The sequence below is a fragment of the Sinocyclocheilus grahami genome, unplaced genomic scaffold, assembly GCF_001515645.1.
Source record: "Sinocyclocheilus grahami isolate Dianchi unplaced genomic scaffold, SAMN03320097.WGS_v1.1 scaffold13.1, whole genome shotgun sequence".
NCBI lineage: Eukaryota > Metazoa > Chordata > Actinopteri > Cypriniformes > Cyprinidae > Sinocyclocheilus > Sinocyclocheilus grahami.
This window is the reverse complement of record NW_015505192.1, coordinates 2,155,242-2,178,253: the sequence shown is the minus strand read 5'-3', so window position 1 is coordinate 2,178,253 and position 23,012 is coordinate 2,155,242. Positions and strand designations below refer to the sequence as shown.

Genomic DNA, 23,012 nt, shown 5'->3' with positions numbered 1-23,012 from the left:
CTGCATACTGAAAAATATTTCTTAAACAAGCATCGACTGATAATTCAAACATTTGTATGTTACAGTAACATCATACAGGTGACCTTGCTAGGGTGCATTTAATTCAGTGAATGGCCTCAAGTTTTAATGAAACTGTTTCAAAATTGCATTTGTAATCGATTTTTCTTAATTCTTGGCAGTCCAATGAAATAAGAGTAAACAAAAAAGTGGTAAAAATCATGGCTGATATTATAGTTCATTATTTGGAAATGGAAGGTCGGGCCAAGCACATTGCTTTATGGGATCATTTTGCTCAAATGCTCTTTTGTATACTACATGTTTTGGCAAATGTAGTATAGGTCATCTGAATATGCAATGCCAGAAAGTGCACATACACTACAAAAATATTAGCAGTATCTGCTAAATCAAAATCAAAAAAGTTATTGAAATAAATCAGAGACTATTGGTTCAAAATGAGGCCTATTTTGTACTTTTCACTTTTAAATGTATGAATATTGACCCTCAGTTTTCTATGTATATTTAATTTATGATTGGCTTTTACTCTAATACTGCTCTGGAATGTGCTAACCTACTTAACTGAGGGTAAAATATGACCTTAACCCAGCACAGTATGAGGAGGAGAATGTGACGCCCTGAAGGCTTGAGGAGAATGTGACGCCCTGAACTCCATGTTCCAGCTACTCCTACAACCACAAGAATTCGTCAGCAGTTTGCTGGACGATTAACTTTTTTTCCCCTGCACGCTCCCCATTGTTAAGAGTACATCTTTTTGCTAGTGAAACAGGAAAGAGTTCGTCAGCAAAATCACAGCTCCTGGAAAGGGCTAGGTGGATCCTGTCCTTGACCTCACGGAGGCCCCGGCTAAATTACAGAAACCTCAATTCTTTCCAAGTTTATCAGCTACAGTAAAAATAGAAGCTTATTATGAGCTATATAGAAATTACATTTTAAATTTAATTCAGTGAATGGCCTCCAGTTTTAATGAAACTGTTTCAAAATTGCGTTTGCAATCAATTTTTCTTAAAGGGTTAGTTCACGCAAAAAATTTAAATTAGCTTGTGTTTTACTCACCCTCGAAGCATCCTAGGTGTATATGACTTTCTTCTTTCAGACGAATCCAGTCGGAGTTATATTAAAAATTGTCCTGGCTATTCCAAGCTCTATCATTGCAGTCAGCGGGTGTTGCAGTTGAACAGTCCACAAGTCGTCAAATAAAGCTCGCGCATTCATAATAAACGTGCCTCACACGGCTCCACGTGATTAGTGACGAATGCGGAGAGAGAACAAAACAAAACGCCGGTCATGAATTAGAAGTACAAACCGAAGATTTGCAAAGAAAAATGTCGGAGGATTTCGATCTAAACCAAGAGGAGACTGGTTTTCCTTTGCTAAAGTAAGGAAACTTTGCTTCCTTTGCTCCTATTAAACAAACTCGCGAGACTAGCATATCTCAGAGGCGCGCGTGCTGCGCATACGTCATACGCCTTCCGCCGGAACGGATCCCCGTATTACAGATAACGGAAGTGAGAGAAAAGTGTTTATTACGTTTGAAATATGGATATTTTTCTTACAAAAATTCATGGATTCGCTACAGGGGGCCTTTATTCACCCCCCGGAGCCGTCTGCGGCACGTTTATTATGAATGCGTGAGCTTTATTTGACGACTTGTGGACTGTTCAACTGCAACACCCGCTGACTGCAATGATAGAGCTTGGAATAGCCAGGACAATTTTTTATATAACTCCGACTGGATTCATCTGAAAGAAGAAAGTCATATACGCCTAGGATGCTTCGAGGGTAAGTAAAAAGCTAATTTTCATTTTTGGGTGAACTAACCCTTTAATTCTTGGCAGTCCAATGAACAAATGGACAAATAGTAGAAGTCCAAATGTTGACTGAAACTGTATACAAATTTAATGCATATGTAAATGTTGACTCAACTTGTTTCACCCAATATATAAGAATTATTATTTTTTTATTGTACTTAGGAATGCACATTATTGGTAATTACAGTCGTTACATGCATTATGTGAACACAATGTAACAACTTGTCTTAATGTAACATCTTAAGGTGTTAAAACAGCTCTAAAAATACCATTTCAAGTACAACTATTATGGACATACTGTAATTGTGCCAATTGCAATTGTACAAACCTAAAATGAATAAATAACAGAAACCATGTTTTTGGAAATCTCTGAAAAATATATTTGGTCCAAACACTGATTTGCAAAATAAATAAAATGCAACAATAAGGCATTTCATACTAAATCAGCTCAGTGTTGGTAGAATATTTCTACTACATACTACAAAACTCCTCTTTTCTGCATTAAGGCTAACTGCATAAAATAGCTCAAATAAGAGACGAGGGTGTGCTCCATCTATCAATATAAACAGTCAGCATTCAATTCACATTACTACTTTAATCTGGACCCTTATTGTACACTTAGGGTCACCGGCTGGTCAGTTTGTGTGTGTGTATTTTCATTTTATAAGTATTTTATCTTGTCATCCTCCTCACAACATTCTAGTGCTGCGTAATTCAAGTGAAGCTAGCGTGCACTTAAAGCATTGGACAACATGAGTTTCTGCTATTCTCCACAATCGGTTCTGCAAGCGGTTAAGGCAAAGGTTTCTCTCTCTGCCAAGCCAAAGTCCAAAGAAAGAGAGAGACCATACCAAGAACACATTATGTCACTGCTACAGGTTTGGAGTTATGTCTCCTTAACAGATTAGGCAATGCTCCCATGTTTGTAGGTTGTGCCACACGCTGATTTCATGTGAATCTATTCTAGTGTTATTCATTTGTGAATACAAACTTAATGAATGTAGATGTAGTGTGGATGAGAATGTCTAGTTCCTGTCAACATGTTGTACTTAAATAACATGTTATGAAAATATGAAGCACAGCCAAGAGAGGCTAAAAAAAATAATCAACCTATGTGACGGCAGTATACAGACTGCAAAAACATGTTGAGTGAATCTGACAAAACCTGTGACGCACATGAAGAACGGTGCATACGTCACCCTAGAATAAAAAAAAGAAACTAAAATATTATATTTTGCTTAAAAAAATTTAATCTATTAAACACTATTAAGATTTTGTAAAATTCAGACTTTATTTTTATAATAAAACACATTTCCCCTCCAAATTCTCATTATAATAATGCAAAATGTGTGTGTATGTGTATGTATATATATATATATATATTGTATGTATACATTTATACATGCATATATACACACACACACAGTACATACACACAAAATATAGTAAATTGTATTAACAAAATTTTTTTAAAATAAGAAATACTTCCATTTGTAATATAAATAATAATATCACCTCACCTAATATTAATAAAAATTACTGAATTGAGTAATATTATTGTCTGTGTGTGTATATATATATATATATATATATATATATATATAAAAAGAAATGCTTCAATTTGTGCTATAATCACACTCAATAACAGTACTTTAAAGAAAATCAATAATACATTTATTTTATCTGTGTGTGTGTATATATATATATATACACACACATATACGGACAAAAATTTTTTTTTTTTTAACTATTACTGCAATGATAATCACAAAAAAAAAACATCTGGACATATTATAGTAACAGGGGCATATGTGTTTATTGTCATAAAAATAATGTCACAATGAAAAATAACTTACCGGTCCTAAAAATAGACCCAATTTCTTTATGCAAAATATAATTTTTTTCTCTTTTGATTTTGGGGTGAAATGTGACCTTGAAGTGTTGCTAAAGACACCCAGAAGTGGTTATGCGAAAATATTGGAGATGAATTCACGGAATCGTTTGGCATACTGCTCTGGATGAACCGTAGATATTTCAGCACCAGCCTGAAAGGGAGGAACAGGATGAGTCATGTTATTATAACCTCATACAAGTCAGAATTAAGCAAATTATGCTGGACGAGCGTGCATTAAAATTGTTTTTCCACTCACGCCATGTTTAACGGTCTTTGCAGCGTGTGCAGCTTTCTTCTTAGTGTCGTACTGCGTCAACACGTCAATGAGGCCCATGAAATACACCTCCCTCTGTGGCGCTCCTGGAATCCAACACAAACACGCATATGACCTTTTTTCCCGCTTCCCTCTTCCATGCATGCTAAACACATGTGGTTTCCCCTCTATATCCTCAACTTCCTCTCCGTTTTACCAGCCAGAACTTACCTGGGGCACTTTTGACAGCGTATACATCAATGTAAGGGTCAAATTCTCCAGGTCCCAGGGGTTTGAAGGAGTTCATGTAACCGGCGATGCCCTCCGGCGACGTGCCGTACGAGCCCACCTGCACGGCTGGAGCAAGGCCGTTTTCAGGATCAGTGTCATCTTCACAGCTGGGCTCCTCGGCCTCCTCTTCCTCCCGCTCGCCACGTGCCACGTCATGGAGGCCTAACAACAGGCTGTAGTCCATTATCTTCAGCTTCACCAGGAACTATCGTCACAGGAACATGAAGAGCAGGGATTTAAGAACCTTTTACAGTTCATCATGACATATACATTTTTAAAAGTACAAGTCTTTACCTCTACATCTCTGTTTAGTTTCTCCATAATCTTCTCTTTCTGCTCTTCTGTCACGTACACCTTCTGCATGTTATTTCTGAAATCCATGTCTTTAAAAGTCGGCAGTTCTTTTACCTGCATTAGAAGTAGTAAGAATGTCAGAATTGTGTCTGATGTTGCATCAGGTAACTTTGAAAATGATCTGGACTGACGTCCTACCTTCTCTTTGTCACTGGCCTCACGGTCTATCAGGGAGCCCTGAATAAAAACACAATGTTAGACTCTTTTTAAGAGAGTCTTGAGTGTGTCTTTCATTAAATGTATCAGCATCAGACGCTCTAACAGACCAATTGCTGTGGATTAGTCTCTGTTGTACATCATGAGAGCAATCACACCCTCTTGTGGCATAAAATCTAAATAGCAATAAACAAGTCTGGACATTAAAAGGTGGCATATTATGCCCATTTTTACAATATGTAATATAAATCTCAGGGGTCCCCAGAATGTAACTGTGAAGTTTCAGCTCAAAATACCCCACAGATCATTTATTATATCATTTTGAAAATGCATATTTTGAGTGGAAGCAGAAACACGCTGTATTAGAGCATGTCTCTTTAAATGCAAATTAGCTGCTGCTTTTTCAGAATAGAGCTGCGCCATTACAGCTCATACCTGCTAAAAAACTTCTGTTTTGGTTCTGATTATCATGTTTATCACGCTGAAATCATGCGTTTTAAACCGTATGAGTTTAAACTTCTGATATACGGTTTTCTGAGCGCACACATCTGAAGCACACGGACAGAAAGCGGCTGTCACAGCATGTGAGTACTAAACAGTGGCGGCTCGTCAGGGGAGGCACAGCTTCCTTAAAATTTTGAGGTGAATAAGGGAGGGGGACGATTAATGTTAATAAAATTCACAATTCATATCTCAGAACGTGTATTTTTTGTATGTAGTTTCACAGCTGTAATACCATTAATATTAATATGTAATACAAGAACATTACCAAAATATTAATAATTGTACTGAACTTATTTACTGACAGTTTGAATTGATTCATGTATAATCTATCCTAACATGCTACTGAAGTGCAAATATAAAAATATGATACTAGTATAGTCTTAATAATAATAATATTAATTATTTTTCTTAATTTTATTTTGCAATAAATGTATTGCCTATTCAACAGGATGGAAAAAAATGTGTTCTCATTGAAATTCATCCATAAGAATGCAATTTTAGAGTTTCAATTTACAACTCTGACAGTGAAGCCCAGCAATCGGTTCCTCAATAACAGCTACATCTGAGGTACTATTCATGAACTAATCATCAATCATGTCCACCTAAATCTCTTAAACCAGGTCTAAGGGGATGTGCTGCATGATTTAGGTGCTGTTAGCTCAATGCTCATGAAGTTAATGATGTGTGCAAAGACAAATATCAGTCACGCTATGAAAAGTTCAGGCACACAGCATCAGAGTTAAAACAATCCTGAAGAAACAACATCTCATCTCAGCCGCCAGGAACAGTTCCTACCTTTAGGTCGTATTTCCTGTGGACAATGAGTCTGTGGCTGAACATGTTCCTCATGACGATCAGATACGTGTCCTCACTCTCCACCGTAACCCGGTACATGCCCAGAAACTGAGGGAGGAGTGTACTGCCATGACACTTCACGATATGCTGCGAGACACAACACAAAACATATGGAATTATATTCTGGGACTTTTACCCATAAAGCTTCAGAGTCAAAATGTTCATTCAGTGGAACACAGTTCATCATGCAGCACCATGACAAGCCCACAGGCTTAATAAATGACAGTGTTTTTCCCTCTCTGCATCACTGCACACCTAAACTAACTTCTTATCAGCAGTGCTGAACTAAAACTGAATGGAATATGAAGGGAAATGCATGATAATAGCACTTAAAAAACAAATATTAGCTTAGAGTTAAACATTTAGTAAGAAATTTGTCATTATAGAGTCTGGGACACGTGCTAGTGCACCCTCAGGACATGTTGTGAATATACTGCAAAGGCAGTGCAAATGCAGAAGCACAGTCTCGATTAAAATCTGCTCATTCTGCTACAATGGAAACTGAAAAACCCACTCACACAAACTTATCTCATGGCCGTCACAGCACTGCAAACAATACAGAGGCACTCAAAACGCGACGCTAACCCAACACTTACACAAGCACAAAAACAAGAGTTTTAAAAAGATATACATCCAAAAAAAGACTAAAAATACAAATACATTTAAATACTGCTCAAAAGTTTGGAGTTGGTATCTTGTATTGTTTGTAAAATAAGTCTCTCATACTTACCAAGGCTGTGTTTATTTGATCAAAAATACTGTACAAATATTATTACAATTTAAAATAACCGTTTTCTATTAAAATATGTTTGAAAATGTCATTTATTCCCGTGATGCAAAGCTGAATTTTCAGCATCATTACTCCAGTCTTCAGTGTCACATGATCCTTCAGAAATCATTCTAATATACTGATTTGCTGCTCAAGAAACATTTCTTATTATAAATGTTGAAAACAGTTATGCTGCTTAATATTTTAGTGGAAACTGTGACACCTTTCTCACGATTCACGAAAGAAAATAGAAATAGAAATCTTTTGTAACATTATGAATGGCTTTACTGTCAATTTTGATTAATTTAATGTCTCCTTAGTGAACAAAAGTATGAATATCTTTCACAAAAAATTTAAAATAAAATAAATAAATCTAAGGATGGACACCATTCATGGTGTCTGTTTTTGGACAATTTCAGCTGTGGGCTAAATTAACTACTCATGACAAACACACCTGTGAATATAACACCACAATGATAACCCAAAACTTTATCATGATGCCATATGCATGCCAAAAGGTGTACACAATCTAAGACTACCGCTGTATCAACCACAAACACAACATAAACCAACTTACTATACCCATAAGCACCCAGAACAAAAGCTTATTGTCAATTATTAAAAGAGCAATTTACCCATTTCAATTTACTAACCCATCCGGCGCCATTTTTCTGGGTGCTTACTATACCCATAAGCACCCAGAACAAAAGCTTATTGTCAATTATTAAAAGAGAAATTTACCTATTTCAAGGAAGTGTGATGGAACATGAAAATGACTATAGTGACTGAACAAGTTTTGTGTGACAGTGTGAAGAGGAAATGAACAACAGACCAGCAGATCCCAACTGGGTAATTAAACATAAAAATAGCTGGAGTCTGAATTCTTTTGTCTGATTATTTCTCCAACGCAAGCAAACTTGTGTAATATGTAAACTAAAATGGTACACAAATACATTTCAGTTGAAGTGGACAGCAAAAATGCTTACATTGAAACACAAATGCTGGTCATATAATGTGCCTGTATTGTTTGCAACCAGCTTTTGAAGCTAAAGTTTAATAAATCAGACAGTGCCTCCTAACAATTTGGTTGTCATACTAGTTTCAGATCTGTCACCACTTCTAGAATCCTACTTGTATGCAAATACCAATGTGCATAAGACACTTTCATGAAGGATACAGCAGTTGAGCAGATATTAACTATCTGTTAGATTAAATATAACTTTTGATATAGCGTGACTTAACGGTGCATGTCCTGACCAGTATGTTGTGAGATACCTGGTGATACTCGGAGAGAATGTTATGCATATCAGCTACTTCTTCACTGGATATCTGCTTTACTATCAGTGTACGGTCATAGGACGTGAAGAGAAGACCTTCCCCCTGTCCATCGCCTCTCATGGGAGCACTGCGGGCCAGGGACACCTGATGGAAACCATCCATGCACACAAGCACAAAAATTCAGACCAATTTAGCAGTTTGACAAGTGACAACAACTGCTCACATGTATTTGAGAACTTTGAATGTTTGATGTCCAAATAGAAGCCGATTCCTCAATTAATGCAATGCACAAAAAGTTTAGGTTTTTTATTTTTTTTTAAATAAAGGTAAAAAGGTCACCTGGTAGTCAAGATCTTCAATTCCGAATCGCTCCCTGAGATTCCTGAAGACTTGCGGACAGTACTCCTTAAATTTAAAATGGCCTGGAAGATTCTCCCTGCAAGGCAGAGAATGATCATTTCATATTAAAACTTAAAAAAAAAAAAGTTCTCATTCACCTGAAGATGGAACGGCTGTTCTGCAGAAAAAGCTGGCATTTACACTCTTTCACTGTCATCACAAGAATTCATTTAAATGAATGTAAACGTTCCTGCTTCTAAGAACAAGTTCACATGCAGCTGTAGACACAGCGAACACAGTGCAATGAAAATCTGTGTAAAATAATGATGTGCTTTTGATAAATACTTGTTGAAGAGATGGTTGTTCACTTTAATTTTGGTGTTGGCCTTGAAGTCGTCAGGGAGCAGCATGACAGGCACTGGAACTTGATTCAAATCATTTATCTGGAAAAACAGTTTAGGAAAAACAACTTTTTGCAACTGAAATGAACTTTGCACTCGCAGATTTTCCATATCCTAACGCTGCATGACTCAATGCTTATATACGGCTTCTTCTAACACGTCATTGCATGAAGATTTCCCAGGCTTGCAATTATGCAACAACCAGAGACGGGCACAAATACATCAAAAAGTATTTTGCTACAAATTACAAATACGTGTTCATCAAATGCATTTAATTTATAATACAAAATAATACTGGTGTGAGAAATGTATTTAAAATACAAGTCATTTGTAATTTGAAAATACAAACAATATTTAGAAGCAATCATTTGAAGTGCAAGAGATACATTTAGTAATACTGGAGATAAAGGGTTAGTTCACCCAAAAATGAAAATTCTGTCATTAATTAATCACCCTTGTGTTGTTCGAAACCCGTAAGACCTTCGTTCATCTTCAGAACACAATTTAAGATATTTTTGATGAAATCTGAGGGCTCTCTGACCAAAGCTACGAAGCTATGAGAATACTTTTTTGCACAAAGAAAACAAAAATAACGACTTTATTCCACATTTTCGTCACTTTTGGACATTACGCCGGATCTGGGTCAGCACCGGCGCCACCACACGTTCGCGTCATGATACTGTCGTGAACACGCATCCACAAGTGACGCAGTAGAGACGAAAATGTGGAATAAAGTCGTTATTATTGTTTTCTCTGCGCAAAAATGCATTCTCGTAGCTTCGTAACATTACAGTTGAACCACTGATGTCACACGGACTACTTTGTCGATCATCTTGGTATTTTTCTGGACCTTGAACGTGGTAGTTACCTTGCCGTCTATGGGAGGGTCAGAGAGCCCTCAGATTTCATCAAAAATATCTTAAATTGTGTTCAGAAGATGAACGAAGGTCTTACGGGTTTCGAACAACATGAGGGTGAGTAATTAATGACAGAATTTTTATTTTTGGGTGAACTAACCCTTTAAATACACACATAAGAGAAAGAAGTGCTTCTCAAGTTGAACAACTTCTAAACATCAATTCTTTAACCCTAACACTAGACAATATAGCCAATAAACTGATCCATTTTTCTTCTCATTTCTAATGTTCACTTAAGACACAACAGACTATGTTTTCTTGAATACCATCAAGCATGCCTAAACTTTATTTTTTCATGTTTCTTTATCGTTTCTTTATCAGCGTGCCAAAAATTAAGCAGTTCTGCGAAATCGTCATACCGCCAAGCTATTTTTACTCTCAACACATTCGAGATTAACTCCTGAAAATGCTGATATTTAGCTGTTAAGCTATTTAGCTGTTAATTATATGTAGAATTCAGGAACCCTTGTTATAGCGACACCGGTGGCCATTAAGTGAGCTGTGGCCAGCAACTTATTGCTCATGCTCTTGCACACACTCCATAGTAATGCAAGCGAGTGACAGCCAAATTGGCCAATGTGATTCACCAACATCATGTCAACAGATGAGGTTCATTAAAATTGCACTGTTATGATCATTTCCCTTTCCCTGAATTTTCCCAGCAAAACTGCCCCGAGTCCTTCACATAAAAAGCTAAGTTGTAGAGCAGCACAGCTTTTCCTTCTGTCCTGTAATAACATTTAGAGAGCAATATCTGATAGAATATATTTTAGCACATACTTGGCCAGTTTGCACTGAGCACCAAAACAGCTTCTTTCATTGTTTTGTTTTGTTTTTTTTTCCAGTTGGAAGATGGAACCGCGAACGAATTGATTCGCCTGAATCTAGCCAAAAACTGTGATAGGCTTTAGCTGGATGTACTATTAGCACATTTGATTTTTTTTTTGTCCAACAAAATACAAAATACTCAAAAACGCATTTTAAATACATTTCATTAAAATACTGCCCATCTCTGGCAACAACCAAATGCTTCAAATAACATAAAATCCCTCTAAAAGCAATCACTTCCTCCAGGATCCCCAAAAAATGAACGTTTACAGGATTCCTTTAGGAATTTCAGTCATAATTAAAAACACTATGATTTAGCCATATTAGAGTCGTGAATTTTTACTAAATTGTTTTTTTTTTTTGCATGAAACATTTAAATGCAGAAAAACATTATATAGACAAGACAAAGTTAAGATATTAAAAGCATATTTCGACGAGTTACTTTCTCTACACCAGTTAGTCATATGAAATCTGACTCATTTGCCAAACGGCTCTTTCGAACAGTGTTAAAGAACCGTTCAAAGAAATGATTCAGTGATTCGTTTAACTCGTGACGTTAAGTACATAATCCGTTGGTCCGTCATTCCGGTGATGAATATTATTTAAAACGTTCAATCAGAGTTACATATATAGGTACATATGATTCAAATGTTTTATTTTCGTACGTATTACATGAGTGATTATTGTAATTTCATATGTCCCAGTTAAATTCGTTGCATAAGCAATTCAAATAATAAAAACAAAGTCATTTAGAACCTAAATACGATTTGCATGTCAATTAAACAATACTAAAAGTAAAACAATGCCCAGAATCGGGTGAACTGCTTGGCCCGATTTGAGACCAATCGTCGAGAAACTAGCGTTGTGAACCAACTCTATTTCAAAGATCCGACTCAAAAGAACGACTCGTTCGCAAATCGAACATCGCTAACAACAGACAGTTGCAAATCCGCCGCGTGCAATGAAACAATGTGTCCGGTTTGCCAAAATCCATATCAACAATATACACAAATCATGCACTTAAATAATAGATAATGCATATAAAGATCTCTATTCCCCAGCATACGTACTTGCAGCTAACTGTTAGCTCATAAAATGGCAGTTGTGTGATGTAGGAAGTTAAGTGAATCATACACCACCTTACCGAATGATTAACGCCCCACATGAACACGCTGAGCATCGGGTCGCTCGCCCGGAACACTTTCACCTTCTGCTGCACGAAATGTTTCTTTTTGGTCTTGGTTTTGGGGGCGAGCATGACCATCGGGCTGGAGGCGCTGCCGGTGTTACCGAGGGACGCCATCATCACGGTCACTCCCCTGTAACATACACAGCGGTCTCTTTTCCTCTCGGATCCGCCTCCCTCTGTTGCTGCTCCGGTTCCTCTAGCTGACAATCAAAGGTCGAAAACAACACGAGCGCTATGCTGAGGAGGCCGGTTTTCCGCTGTGTTTGCAGGCCCAGATGGACCGATTCTTCATGGAAGTGAACAACACTAGGTTGCTGAAGTGTAGCGGCGATACAGATGCTCCTCCCACAGGTTCAGAGGAACAGAGCTTGATATATTGTAACCGCAAGAATGTGTCAGACTCTCACCTGAGTGTAGGCCACGTAGTTTGCGGACGTACAGGTGAGATGAGACCCTGAAACAATATCGAAGCTAACCCAACCATAACTATTAAACTTCGTCTGAATCGTTCCTGCGGTTGACATGTCCGAACGAACCGTTGTTTTGAGGTGGATCTTTTCAATGAATCGGTTGAAGCGGTTCAAAAAACAAACAAAAAAAAAAACGGTCAGTTTTCGAATCGGACTGAATCGGTCCGAGCGGTTCTCGAATCAGCGATTCGAGCGGAAACATGCCAAACAAAATGAGCCGAATCGAGAATTTGATGTCGTTTTCAAGAAATAGAAAGACGTAGAAATCAAGAAAAGCATAGTTTTATCAACATGAATACGAAACATGCTGTATTTAGCCTAAAAGGCTAATAAAATGTGCGAAAAATGTTCAGCCAGAAGAGAATTAGTATTGTTTCATGTAAATTCGAATTATATTTAGATTCTAAATGGCTTGCAATAGGATTTAGCCTATTTGAGCCGAATCACGGCTGCGACAACCTGAGCTGGGATGCATAAAATTACAATAAACAATAATAATTCATCTTAATCGAAAGGGAAAAAACGCATAGTGCTACATGGGTTTACTGAGACATTTTAGAGGGTATTCTACAGTCTTTAATGTAGCACGCCATCACGCCAGTGGCTACGTAAACTACACGAAAGAATCATCTGGTTCTTTGAAAAGAATCGTTCGAAAGAACCGATTCGCGAAATTGAATCTGACTTCCCGTCACAAGAAATACCTCAACTAGTGGGGCGATTTAGCTTGACTGAAGTAAGAACTCAGCCGTAGTAGAGATCAGAATATCAGTAGACTTTTGGAGTGGAGTTGTTTGACGTTTGGGCCAGTGAGCAACCACCTGCCTGCATAACAATGCGCGAAATGAGAGAAATCACATAGCAGCACTCTGGCAACCACCCAAGCCATGCTAGCATTGTGAACTTTTACACAGGTAAACACAACGCACATTTTCCTAAAATCTGTCGAAATGAGCTATAATTAGTCTACTTATCATTTAACACGTAAAGTGGGTTGTCCTAGCAATAGCCGAAATGCATGGGAAGCGTTTTTGAAAATTCATTATTTTTTGCAGCTCTGTTTGCTGCCGAAAATCGTACACTTCACCATAAAAAATATGGAACTTTTTTTGTTTTTGTTTTTTGAATGATTGTATATCTAATGTCAGCAATGTATGTGGGTAAACATAGCCTACTTAAATATATTTGGTCATATCTTCCTTTGCAGATTCTATATTTTGGCTTCCATAGTTTTTGATAACTAGATTCGACACAGCGAATAATGCATTCAAAAATGTTGCTTTCGTTACAGGGCGAATAAACTCTCCAAGTGACAGTGGTACAAAGTAGGACATGATGTAAGCACAGATATATGCTATATTCTGCTATATGTTGTTACCTTGGAAACAAGCATATGGATTGTTGTGTGAGTATATATGTGCATGAATCTGTCTTGGCACTAAAGCTCCAGCAATATTTAATCTTTCCTTTATATTCATGAAAACTGGACTCTATAAATAGCATTATATGTAACTGCTTGGCTGATATAACAAAATATTCTACCCTGATAAAGCATAAAGTTATTTTTAGTAAGCAAAATCTGTTCTGGGCTCGCAAAAATGCACAGTCACCATACAGTGGGGAAAATATTTATTTGATCCCCTGCTGATTTTGTAAGTTTGCCCACTTACAAAGAAATGAAGGGTCTGTAATTATATGGTAGGTTTATTTTAACGGATAGAGAAAGAATATTAACCAAAAAATCCAGAAAAAACACATTATATAAAGGCTAGAAATTGATTTGCATTTCAGTGAGTGAAATAATTATTTGATCCCCTACCAACCAGCAAGAATTCTGGCTCCCACAGATTGGTTATGTGCCCATGTGGAACACAGATTAGTCCTGCCACTTAAAGAAGTTACTCCTAATATCAGCTCGTTAGCTGTATAAGACACCTGTCCACACAGTCTGTATCTTCCATTCCAACCTCTCCCACCACCATGGGCAAGACCAAAGAGCAGTCAAAGGATGTCAGAGACAAGATTGTAGATCTGCACAAGGCTGGAATGGGCTACAAGACCATCAGCAAGAAGCTTGGTGAGAAGGAGACAACTGTTGGTGCGATTATTCGGAAATGGAAGAAATACAAAACAACCATCAATTGGCCTCGGTCTGGAGCTCCGTGCAAGATCTTGACTCATGGGGTAAGGATGATCATAAGAAAGGTGAGGGATCAACCCAGAACTACACGGGAGGAGCTTGTTAATGATCTTAAGGCAGTCGGGACCACAGTCACCAAGCAAAACATTGGTAACACACTATGCCGGAATGGACTGAAATCCTGCAGTGCCCGCAAGGTCCCCCTGCTCAAGAAGGCACATGTACAGGCCCATTTAAAGTTTGCCAAAGAATATCTAAATGATTCAGAAAAGACTTGGGAGAAAGTGCTGTGGTCAGATGAGACCAAAATTGAGCTCTTTGGCATTAACTCGACTCGCCGTGTTTGGAGGAAGAGAAATGCTGACTATGACCCCAAGAACACCATCCCTACAGTCAAGCACGGAGGTGGAAACATTATGCTTTGGGGCTGTTTTTCTGCTAAGGGTACAGGACGACTTCACCATATTGAGGGGCAAATGGACGGAGCCATGTACTGTAAAATCTTGGACGAGAACCTCCTTCCCTCAGCCAGAACACCGAAGATAGGTCTTCCAGCATGACAATGACCCGAAACATACCGCCAAGGCAACAAAGGAGTGGCTCAAGAAGAAGCACCTTAAGGTCATGGAGTGGCCTAACCGGTCTCCAGACCTCAATAGAAAATCTGTGGAGGGAGCTGAAACTTCGAGTTGCCAAATGACAGCCAAGAAACCTTAACGATTTAGAGAGGATCTGTAAAGAGGAGTGGATCAAAATCCCTCCTGAGATGTGTGCAAACCTGGTGACCAACTACAAAAAACGTCTTACCTCTGCTTGCCAACAAGGGCTTCTGCACCAAGTACTTAGTCATGTTTTGCTTGGGGATCAAATACTTATTTCAATCACTGAAATGCAAATCAATTTCTAACCTTTATATAATGTGTTTTTTCTGGATTTTTTTTGGTATTCTGTCTCTATACATTAAAATAAATCTACCATAAAAATTATTAAATTCATTTCTTTGTAAGTGGGCAAACTTACAAAATCAGCAGGGGATCAAAAAAATATTTTCCCCACTGTAGCTCAGTATGCACAAGGCGATATTTGTATGTGACATTTGTATGAGCATATGGCTGTATCTTTGCAGCCAACAGCAGCATCTGCTCCTTCTTGTTGCCTTTGCTAATTCATCGCCTCTGGGTTTTAAATTTTTTTTTAATATGTTCAGTTGTGCATGTGCATTTGGTAGTATTCATAATTTATCATATTCAGTTTCATGCATGTGGGTTTCTTAATGAGATTCTGCAAAGAGTCAGTCTTTATATTAACATATGCATTTATTTTTTCTCTGTATCATTTTTATTTTGTCTCATAGTTCTTGCACACGTTATAATTTTTGCAATGGGTCCCTTTTCAAGGGCCCACAACTACTGGCACATATACTGATAAAACAAAATCAGTGTGAAGTACATTGATCAGACATTATTTTGTGCACTTTTTTTCTCAATGCATTTTGGGAATGAAAATACACAGAGTTCTGAACAAAATACCCAGAATACCATCTGAAATATAGAAAATTAAGCGATATAGTAACACTTTCCAATACTGAAGGATCAACATAAATAATGAAACAACTGTGACATAAAATAACAAAAATTATATAAAAAAAACAGAAACACATGTACAGCAGTAAATGCTCTTAAGGGTGTGCTTAAATTGTATTTTTGTTTTTAATCCCTTTTTATGGTGACACCAACGCATGGCGCTCACTCTCTTAGCAAATAAAATAAGCTCTGTTTTGACAATGAAAAACTGCTGACAATATAAAAATACATGGCATCGTAATTCATTAAATAGATCAACAAATTTTATATATATATATATATATATATATATATATATATATTAAATGGAAAAACAAACGATAGATAGATAGATAGATAGATAGATAGATAGATAGATAGATAGATAGATAGATAGATAGATAGATAGATAGATAGATAGATAGATAGTTCTCGAAAAAGGTAACAGCCATCAGCATTCAAGAATATTCCACCTCATGACACGACCAACCACAATAACCTCACTTATGTACAAATAATCCACGACGTGCGTTTGCGGTCAGAGTGTCATATGAACAAAAAAGGAGTACAGGAATTAAATAGCTCTCTGTAACAGCTGATCTATCCCAACTTAAGCTCATGTGGTGTAGTGGTCATTAGTGTTCTGATGCTGTTTATTCGAGTTTATGGCAGTGAACGTGGTCTGGATGTTCTGAGTGAGGGCCCATTCCCATGTCAAGTGGTTTATCCCTGGAGTGTCCTGGTCAGGCAGTGTCTTGCACCAAGCTGAAGTCATCCCCTCTCCCTGTACCCCTCCTCCTCCTCCAGGCTCAGAGCTGTGGGGCTGTCGCTTCCCTCACTCTCCATCACATGGTAAAATGCCATCCTCCCCGGCACGTGATGGAACGGTGTTGCCCATCTCGTCGACGCACCAGCAGTGGCCACGCTGCATGCCCTTAGAGGACCGACACTACAAGACAACAGGAGATTGTTCTGGCTTTGATACGTCATTCAACTGTGCACACCGTCAAAGGTTGTCATTCGCAATACAAAATGGCTCATAATGGTGACCTTCAGATATCAAAACTTCCTCCTCAGTTCATTTATGGAAACTAAGCTGGAAAAACAGCTTCTGAACTTCCACAAGGAAGTAAGGTAGATACTGTTATTTAAAAAAAAAAAAACAGAAGACCTATCAATAAGAGTAAACGGTGATAAAATGATCCTTCTAAATGATAATGTTACCAATTCTTTGGCCATGTAAAGCCTTTTTACCATGTCAGTAAAGCCACTTGAATCTTGAAAATTTAATTCCTGCATGATATTATATTAATTTAGTCAACCAGTACCTGCTTTTTCCTGTAGAAACCACGAGTGTCACAGTTCGGGATGTAGATGTCCCGATCCGACTGGAAAATGGTGAGTTCGAGACCCCGCAAGACAGTGTTGAGCAGCTTACAACAGGGAGCCTGGTGAGGAAGTGTTGAAAACAAAATGTTGGAATACCCCATACTAAGCATTTGTATTATGTATATTTCTAAGAGGCATTTTGATTGTTCTATTCTGTTCTGAGACAGATTTTTTTTTGTATATAGCGCAACCTAGAGGTACACAAATGAGTTTGGTGTAATAATATAAAATAATAATTATATTAAATTCTATAATTATTATAAAGGTTCTGCTTTAATTTAACAGCCACAAGCTGACGTCTCTTTAACATTTAATTTTAATTTAACAATTGATATAAAACATAATTAATAATAGAACATAATTAGCTCTTTTCCAGTAGATTTTTGTCTTGTTCATGCTGTTTACATTGTGAGCATTAATTATAGAAAACAAAAACCAAAGGATAGACTCACCTTTTCTATTTCACCACTATTCGAAGGATGTGGCCCTGTAAAAAATAATACAGAATTATGACTGCATTTTTGAGAAAAAGGCATTACAAACTGATTCGACTAAATGAATATGTTTAGCTGTGATTTAAGAGTTGTTGTTTGATTTGGGGTACTTAAACTGGACAAACCCACATTTTTAGGGAATAGTTCCTCAAATAATTCTCATGAATTGACAATACAGGCTCTCTTAAGTTGTAATGACCTAAAGTAAACAGTAGGTGGAGACTGCATGACTACATTTCACCTGCTACTTGAAATGACACTGTAGGAATGTGGGTGACACTGATACACACTCAAGAACACACACATTACACATTACTTTATCTCCTCTGTTGCTCCTCTCTATTCTGCTCTGAATAGTTCTGATGTCCATATGCATGGCAAAATTCATATACTGTCACACAACCACACACACACACATCTGTACTCGTATACAACCCTTGCACATTCATAAAAATTTCCATTATTACAAGTGATCTTCATCATGTGTATTTACGACATGCGAAAGCCTCAAATCACAGAAATGCCTTTACACCCTGAAGGAATTTACAGCCATCACATGCAAACCAGCAGCTATTCCCGGCACTTTATGAACATGTCCTTGGTTCAGTTAGAGTTTTGTCATCCTACCAAGCCTCTGATATGGACACTGCAGCACAGCGACTTGCCAGCACATCTGAACCTGAAATGCATCCTCGAGCTATTTCGCTGTGGTAGTTAAAGCAGATTACCCATTGCATTTTCTCACCGTATGCGGCACGGCACAACGCCGGCAAAGCTACAAGACGGAGGAAGGGCTTCCACTGCAAAGGCTTCCACTGGCTGAAACTCTTACCTGTGGGGTGGGGCCTCTTGGTGGGACTCGTTCTGCTCTGTTTGGTGCAGAAGCCTCTGCCCTGCAGCAGAGCCTGAAGGGGGCTGTGTTCACGTGGAGGGGGTACACAGCGAAGCCCCTTGGCACAGCTCAGGGTGTAAACCCCACAGGGCTCCCCCAATGCCAACACGATTGTGCTGGGCGCCCCAGCCGGGTCCCTGGAGGTCCGGCCCGCACCCAAGGGGTGCCCATCTTTGCAGGTCAGGCAGTTTTTGTTGGGGCCCAAGCGACCCGCCAAAGACCAGGATCCACAGTGGATGATCAGCAACAGGACAACGGGCGTCAAGTTGGAAAGGAAGGACATCTTGCGTCTGGGTCTCAGGTTCCCCATGCTCGGTTGTGCCGTACGTGGCTGATGCTATTTCTGGAAGTCTGTTTCTCTTTGCCCTCTCTGTTTCTTTGCTCGTTTTTCAGCTTAGTGAGGCTGAGAGCCGGGAGTCCCCTGCAATGCCAGAGGATACAAACCGAGAACGAGTGAGAAACGGCAAGCAGCGGCTTTTAAAGATTTGAAAGGCGGTGATAGAGAGCGAGAGGGAGAGAGCACAGTTATGACACCTTCAGGGGCTGGGACTGAGAGACAGAGAGAGGGAGAGAGAATGTGTAAGGGGGTGGAGAGAAAGAGAGATTATTTTTCCTTTTAGAAATCATCAAGCACTTCTCCAGCTTTCAACCCATTATTGTATCTGGAAACATTCCTTTGCCCAGGATACTTACTCTGGCTATATGATGGTTACTTTTTCTGCATCATCTGTGAAAATGTTAGAGCATTCTAGTAATCTTTGCCATGGTAACAATGAAGGCGAGGGATTCCATTTCTCTGCCGACTACGGTAATTTGCTTGTGAGAGAGTCGCACCATTAACCCTGTTGCTTCTAAGAATGCTAAAAAGATTGGCCACTTGATAGAAGTCAAGCTGTTTTATGTATCATTGTAGTATTAGTTACTTTTTGAACCTTTTCAGATGCAGAAACTACTTGTGAAACACTAGTGGTGAAGGATCTTTTCTTCTGTATCGTGACATACTTCCGAACATAACAGATTATCGAAAAAGACAAAATGTAGAGCAGGGATTTGGTTCTTGGTTTGGTTGTTGATTGGATGTTAACATGTGGGCATTGCACTAAAAAAAATGGATGCAGACGAACTTGAGCATGGGGTTTAAGCAAACGAAATGATTGTAAAAGTCTGGCATACATCACAGAAGGTCCAGTAATAATATTTTGTTACGAATTACAAAGCCAAAAAGTAAAAAAAAAAATTTAATCTGTTTTTCAACAACATGTTAAGTTGTGACACAAGAAATACAGTTTCTGGGTCCAAGCCTCTACTTGTTTCAATTGAGAGCACTCAATCTCAACAGCCGTTTATAAGCACTATTTATTCACACATTCAAACTAAAAACTTTAAAAACTAAAGGTATAAATTACAGTCACTGGGCTCATGGTGTCCTGGGCACCAATATTTTAATAATTCATAAAAGATAAACGCTGTCTGGCCATCTGAGATTTCTGTATGGAGATAAAAGTTAGCATCATGATTTTTCAGTAGTATTACAGCACATTGTGAGTGAATATTAGCACCGTTTATTGTTTGCTTTTGGGATTTGATAGAACGTTTGGACCCAGTGACACGTGACATCAGACTTAACAAGCGGATTGAATGAGCACCTGCATTGAGAACGTTGCTTTATGATGCAGCGATTCAACCAAAGGAGATTCTGCCGCTTAATAGTTTATTTTGGAGAAGGGACCGTGTGGATAATTGGGGCAGTGTTTTCACTGGAATGTACACAAGACGATATATGCCAGCAGCTAACCATCAGCCTAGTCAACCAGATAAATCTGATCTCTTTGGTGGACTTCATAAAGTTCTAGTTGTCCTTTGGCCCAGATACCATTAATCGAGAGTTCATGAGTAGTCTTTTAGTGCAGAGAAGTCTCTGAGTGCTTTTGTAGAAGACGATGAAAATACTGGTCCGTACTGGCCAAGGGGTTTATGCCAAGATTTATACCATCAGGATGCACCAAGCAGATGTATCTGATGGGGTCTCTTACATGCAAAAGCCTGCTTTCTGGTCACACCCAGCTGAAAGGGTTCAATAAGGACAGAGTGGTGTTTATTTGTTGTTGTCGTGAAGCAGGATGGAAGTTAAGATGTCAAAGATGAGTGCAGAAGGCAAACAGGATTTAGATGATTATCTTACGATATTGACATGTGTGGTCATAGTTCTTTTTAACACAAACACGTTTGCCTTCTGAGTGTCTGTCTATGCTGCAGAATAGTTCTGTTTATCGGTTACGAATACCATTGAACAATCCCGATTTGATAGGCCTACTATAGTTATTTAACTTCTCGAAAGCACAAAAGGTTGGAGTGTTCCTTGTTTGGGGAGATGTCGGCTGGCTGATGTTCTCTTATTAGAGCTGATTAGTCTTGGCAAAGAATGCAAAAAAATCACCTGCTGTCTGACATTCCCATCCGTGGCACAGCACGACCCCGTTCTCTGTTTCCACATGTTCTGGCTGGAGAATGTTCCAAGAAGCGTGCCAAACTGATGGGGTCTCTCTGCTTCCAGATTCACCAGATTACACGATTTTCCTCCTCATGTCTGTCTACAAGTCAGCCCTTGTGTTTCTTTTTAAACCTCACTGCTTCCATTTGTCAGCAGTTTCTCAGTGTAACTTATACCAAAATTAAGATGCATGCATCATCCTGTCTTTCAGATGTCATGCTCGCTTGCAGTATAGTACATTCCACTCCTGCAGTCACTATGAGTAACCATTATAAGGGGCCCTTAGATTGTGCCAAATGTTCTGTAACCCACTTTTCAGTTGTGTGAGCCTGAGGTAATAGAGTGCCAGACCGTTTTAATAGTCTGAAAATACGTCCTCACATTGAATGAAAAATAGAAGTAGTTGTGTCAACACTTGTGTGTTAATAATGATATTTGTGTCACTTCATGACATGACTCTCTGGAATACTTGATTCTGATTGGCCATTCTTGGCATTCACTAGTCAGATATTTCACAATAATAACCATTGACCAGAGAAACTATGTATAACTGACCACACATCCAGGATGGATGTCTCTCTTTGGTCTTTACAAGTAAAATAATCACCAGTCAATAATTAGCTGTGAGTTAATTTACAGTGTGTTTTTGATTTATCAAATGTGACTGTGGCAATATCCAAGCGATAATATTCAGTCAGCTGGCCATTATTGCAGAATAAACCCTAATTACCCTATTGGGTTTATTTTTGCGATAATGACTGAATATTGTCCCTTAAATATAGCCACAATCGTATTTAAAAAAAAAAATCGAACAAGATTCGACGATGATAATGCAATACATTTATTTTTTGATCTATAAAATAGGACCAAACTTGCCTATATTTTTACATTTCTCAATGTATTCCTCAATGTTCTCATTTTCAGAAGGTTTTGAAAAATTATTTATATACTTTATGCTTTATTCATGCTTATACAATTATATGCAAAGGCGGACAGTAACTAAGTACATTTACTTGAGTATTGTACTTAAGTACACTTTTTGAGTATCTGTACTTTACTTGAGTATTATTTTTTCTTGGAACTTATGACTTTAACTTCACTACATTTGAAAGACAACTACTGTACTTTTCACTCCACTACATTTCTATCAGGGTTCTCAAAGTAGAAAGTCGTTATTATGTAGCTGCTTTGAAAGTCAGTGGGTGATTTTTATTTTTTTTTCTCTAAAACGTGACTTTCTTTTCAGACAGTTTATCAGTAATTACTCTTGTGGGGCTACTTGAAGAGATTTCCCAGCATTTTTTGTACATTGACCAGTTGCAAACAGTTCAATAATAAGTAGTTAATATTGTGGTATACGTTACACACAATATTGTCTGATTTTGCTAAATTGTGTACGTGAAAATATTACCTATAAAGCCACAGAAGAACTGTTGTGCATCTCCTAATAAAACACAATAGGTGTTGGACTTGAAGCAGAACTGCACAGACCGTTCTGTGTGTGACATCAAAGTACAGCGAGAGCGATTAAACAGCATTTTTAAAATGTTTGTTTTGATGTCAAATAAGCCTTGCTGTTTTGCTTTTTTGTTAAAGCAGCGTTGCTGTTGTAAAGTTATACAGCTACAGTTGTGTTGCTGGGTTTTGTAGCAGGTTTGATTTTTTTATCTTCCTTAGTCTGTATTTACAGGATTTCACTGTACTGTATTCAGCAGGTGTA

At 38.1% G+C, this 23,012-nt stretch overlaps 2 protein-coding genes and 1 long non-coding RNA gene across 3 annotated transcripts; 1 reads left to right on the top strand and 2 right to left on the bottom strand.

The window, feature by feature from the left end:
- Nucleotides 1–3,606: 3,606 nt before the first annotated feature.
- On the bottom strand, nt 3,607–12,215 carry LOC107598997 (phosphatidylinositol 5-phosphate 4-kinase type-2 gamma). Its single transcript, XM_016290484.1, has 10 exons — nt 11,810–12,215; nt 8,865–8,962; nt 8,520–8,616; nt 8,178–8,324; nt 6,074–6,220; nt 4,757–4,795; nt 4,559–4,672; nt 4,205–4,469; nt 3,977–4,080; nt 3,607–3,871 (listed from the first exon to the last, which is right to left on the bottom strand). The coding sequence occupies exons 1-10, from the start codon at nt 11,969–11,971 to the stop codon at nt 3,791–3,793; spliced, it is 1,254 nt and encodes a 417-aa protein (XP_016145970.1). The 5' UTR covers nt 11,972–12,215; the 3' UTR covers nt 3,607–3,790.
- A 7-nt stretch (nt 12,216–12,222) lies between these two features.
- Nucleotides 12,223–16,900, top strand: LOC107599039 (uncharacterized). The gene is made up of 3 exons (XR_001610630.1): nt 12,223–12,295; nt 13,616–13,661; nt 16,834–16,900. It is a non-coding gene; the product is annotated as an uncharacterized lncRNA (long non-coding RNA).
- LOC107599019 (insulin-like growth factor-binding protein 3) lies at nt 16,485–19,320 on the bottom strand. The gene is made up of 4 exons (XM_016290511.1): nt 18,742–19,320; nt 17,868–17,902; nt 17,355–17,474; nt 16,485–16,975 (listed from the first exon to the last, which is right to left on the bottom strand). Exons 1-4 carry the CDS (start codon nt 19,109–19,111, stop codon nt 16,862–16,864), a joined length of 639 nt encoding a protein of 212 aa, XP_016145997.1. The 5' UTR covers nt 19,112–19,320; the 3' UTR covers nt 16,485–16,861.
- Between the last annotated feature and the right edge of the window lie 3,692 nt (nt 19,321–23,012).

Bases quoted from the DNA above. Each gene is read 5' to 3' on its own strand.
- LOC107598997 (XM_016290484.1), bottom strand. From the start codon at position 11,971: ATGATGGCGTCCCTCGGTAACACCGGCAGCGCCTCCAGCCCGATGGTC. The intron at 4,470-4,558 runs GTAAAGACTTGT...CTGTGACGATAG, and splicing joins AACTAAACAGAGATGTAGAG to TTCCTGGTGAAGCTGAAGAT. The intron at 3,872-3,976 runs GTGAGTGGAAAA...CCTCCCTTTCAG, and splicing joins CAAAGACCGTTAAACATGGC to GCTGGTGCTGAAATATCTAC.
- LOC107599019 (XM_016290511.1), bottom strand. From the start codon at position 19,111: ATGGGGAACCTGAGACCCAGACGCAAGATGTCCTTCCTTTCCAACTTG. The intron at 17,475-17,867 runs GTGAGTCTATCC...CTTCCTCACCAG, and splicing joins ATAGTGGTGAAATAGAAAAG to GCTCCCTGTTGTAAGCTGCT. The intron at 16,976-17,354 runs GTACTGGTTGAC...GTTGTCTTGTAG, and splicing joins GTTTCTACAGGAAAAAGCAG to TGTCGGTCCTCTAAGGGCAT.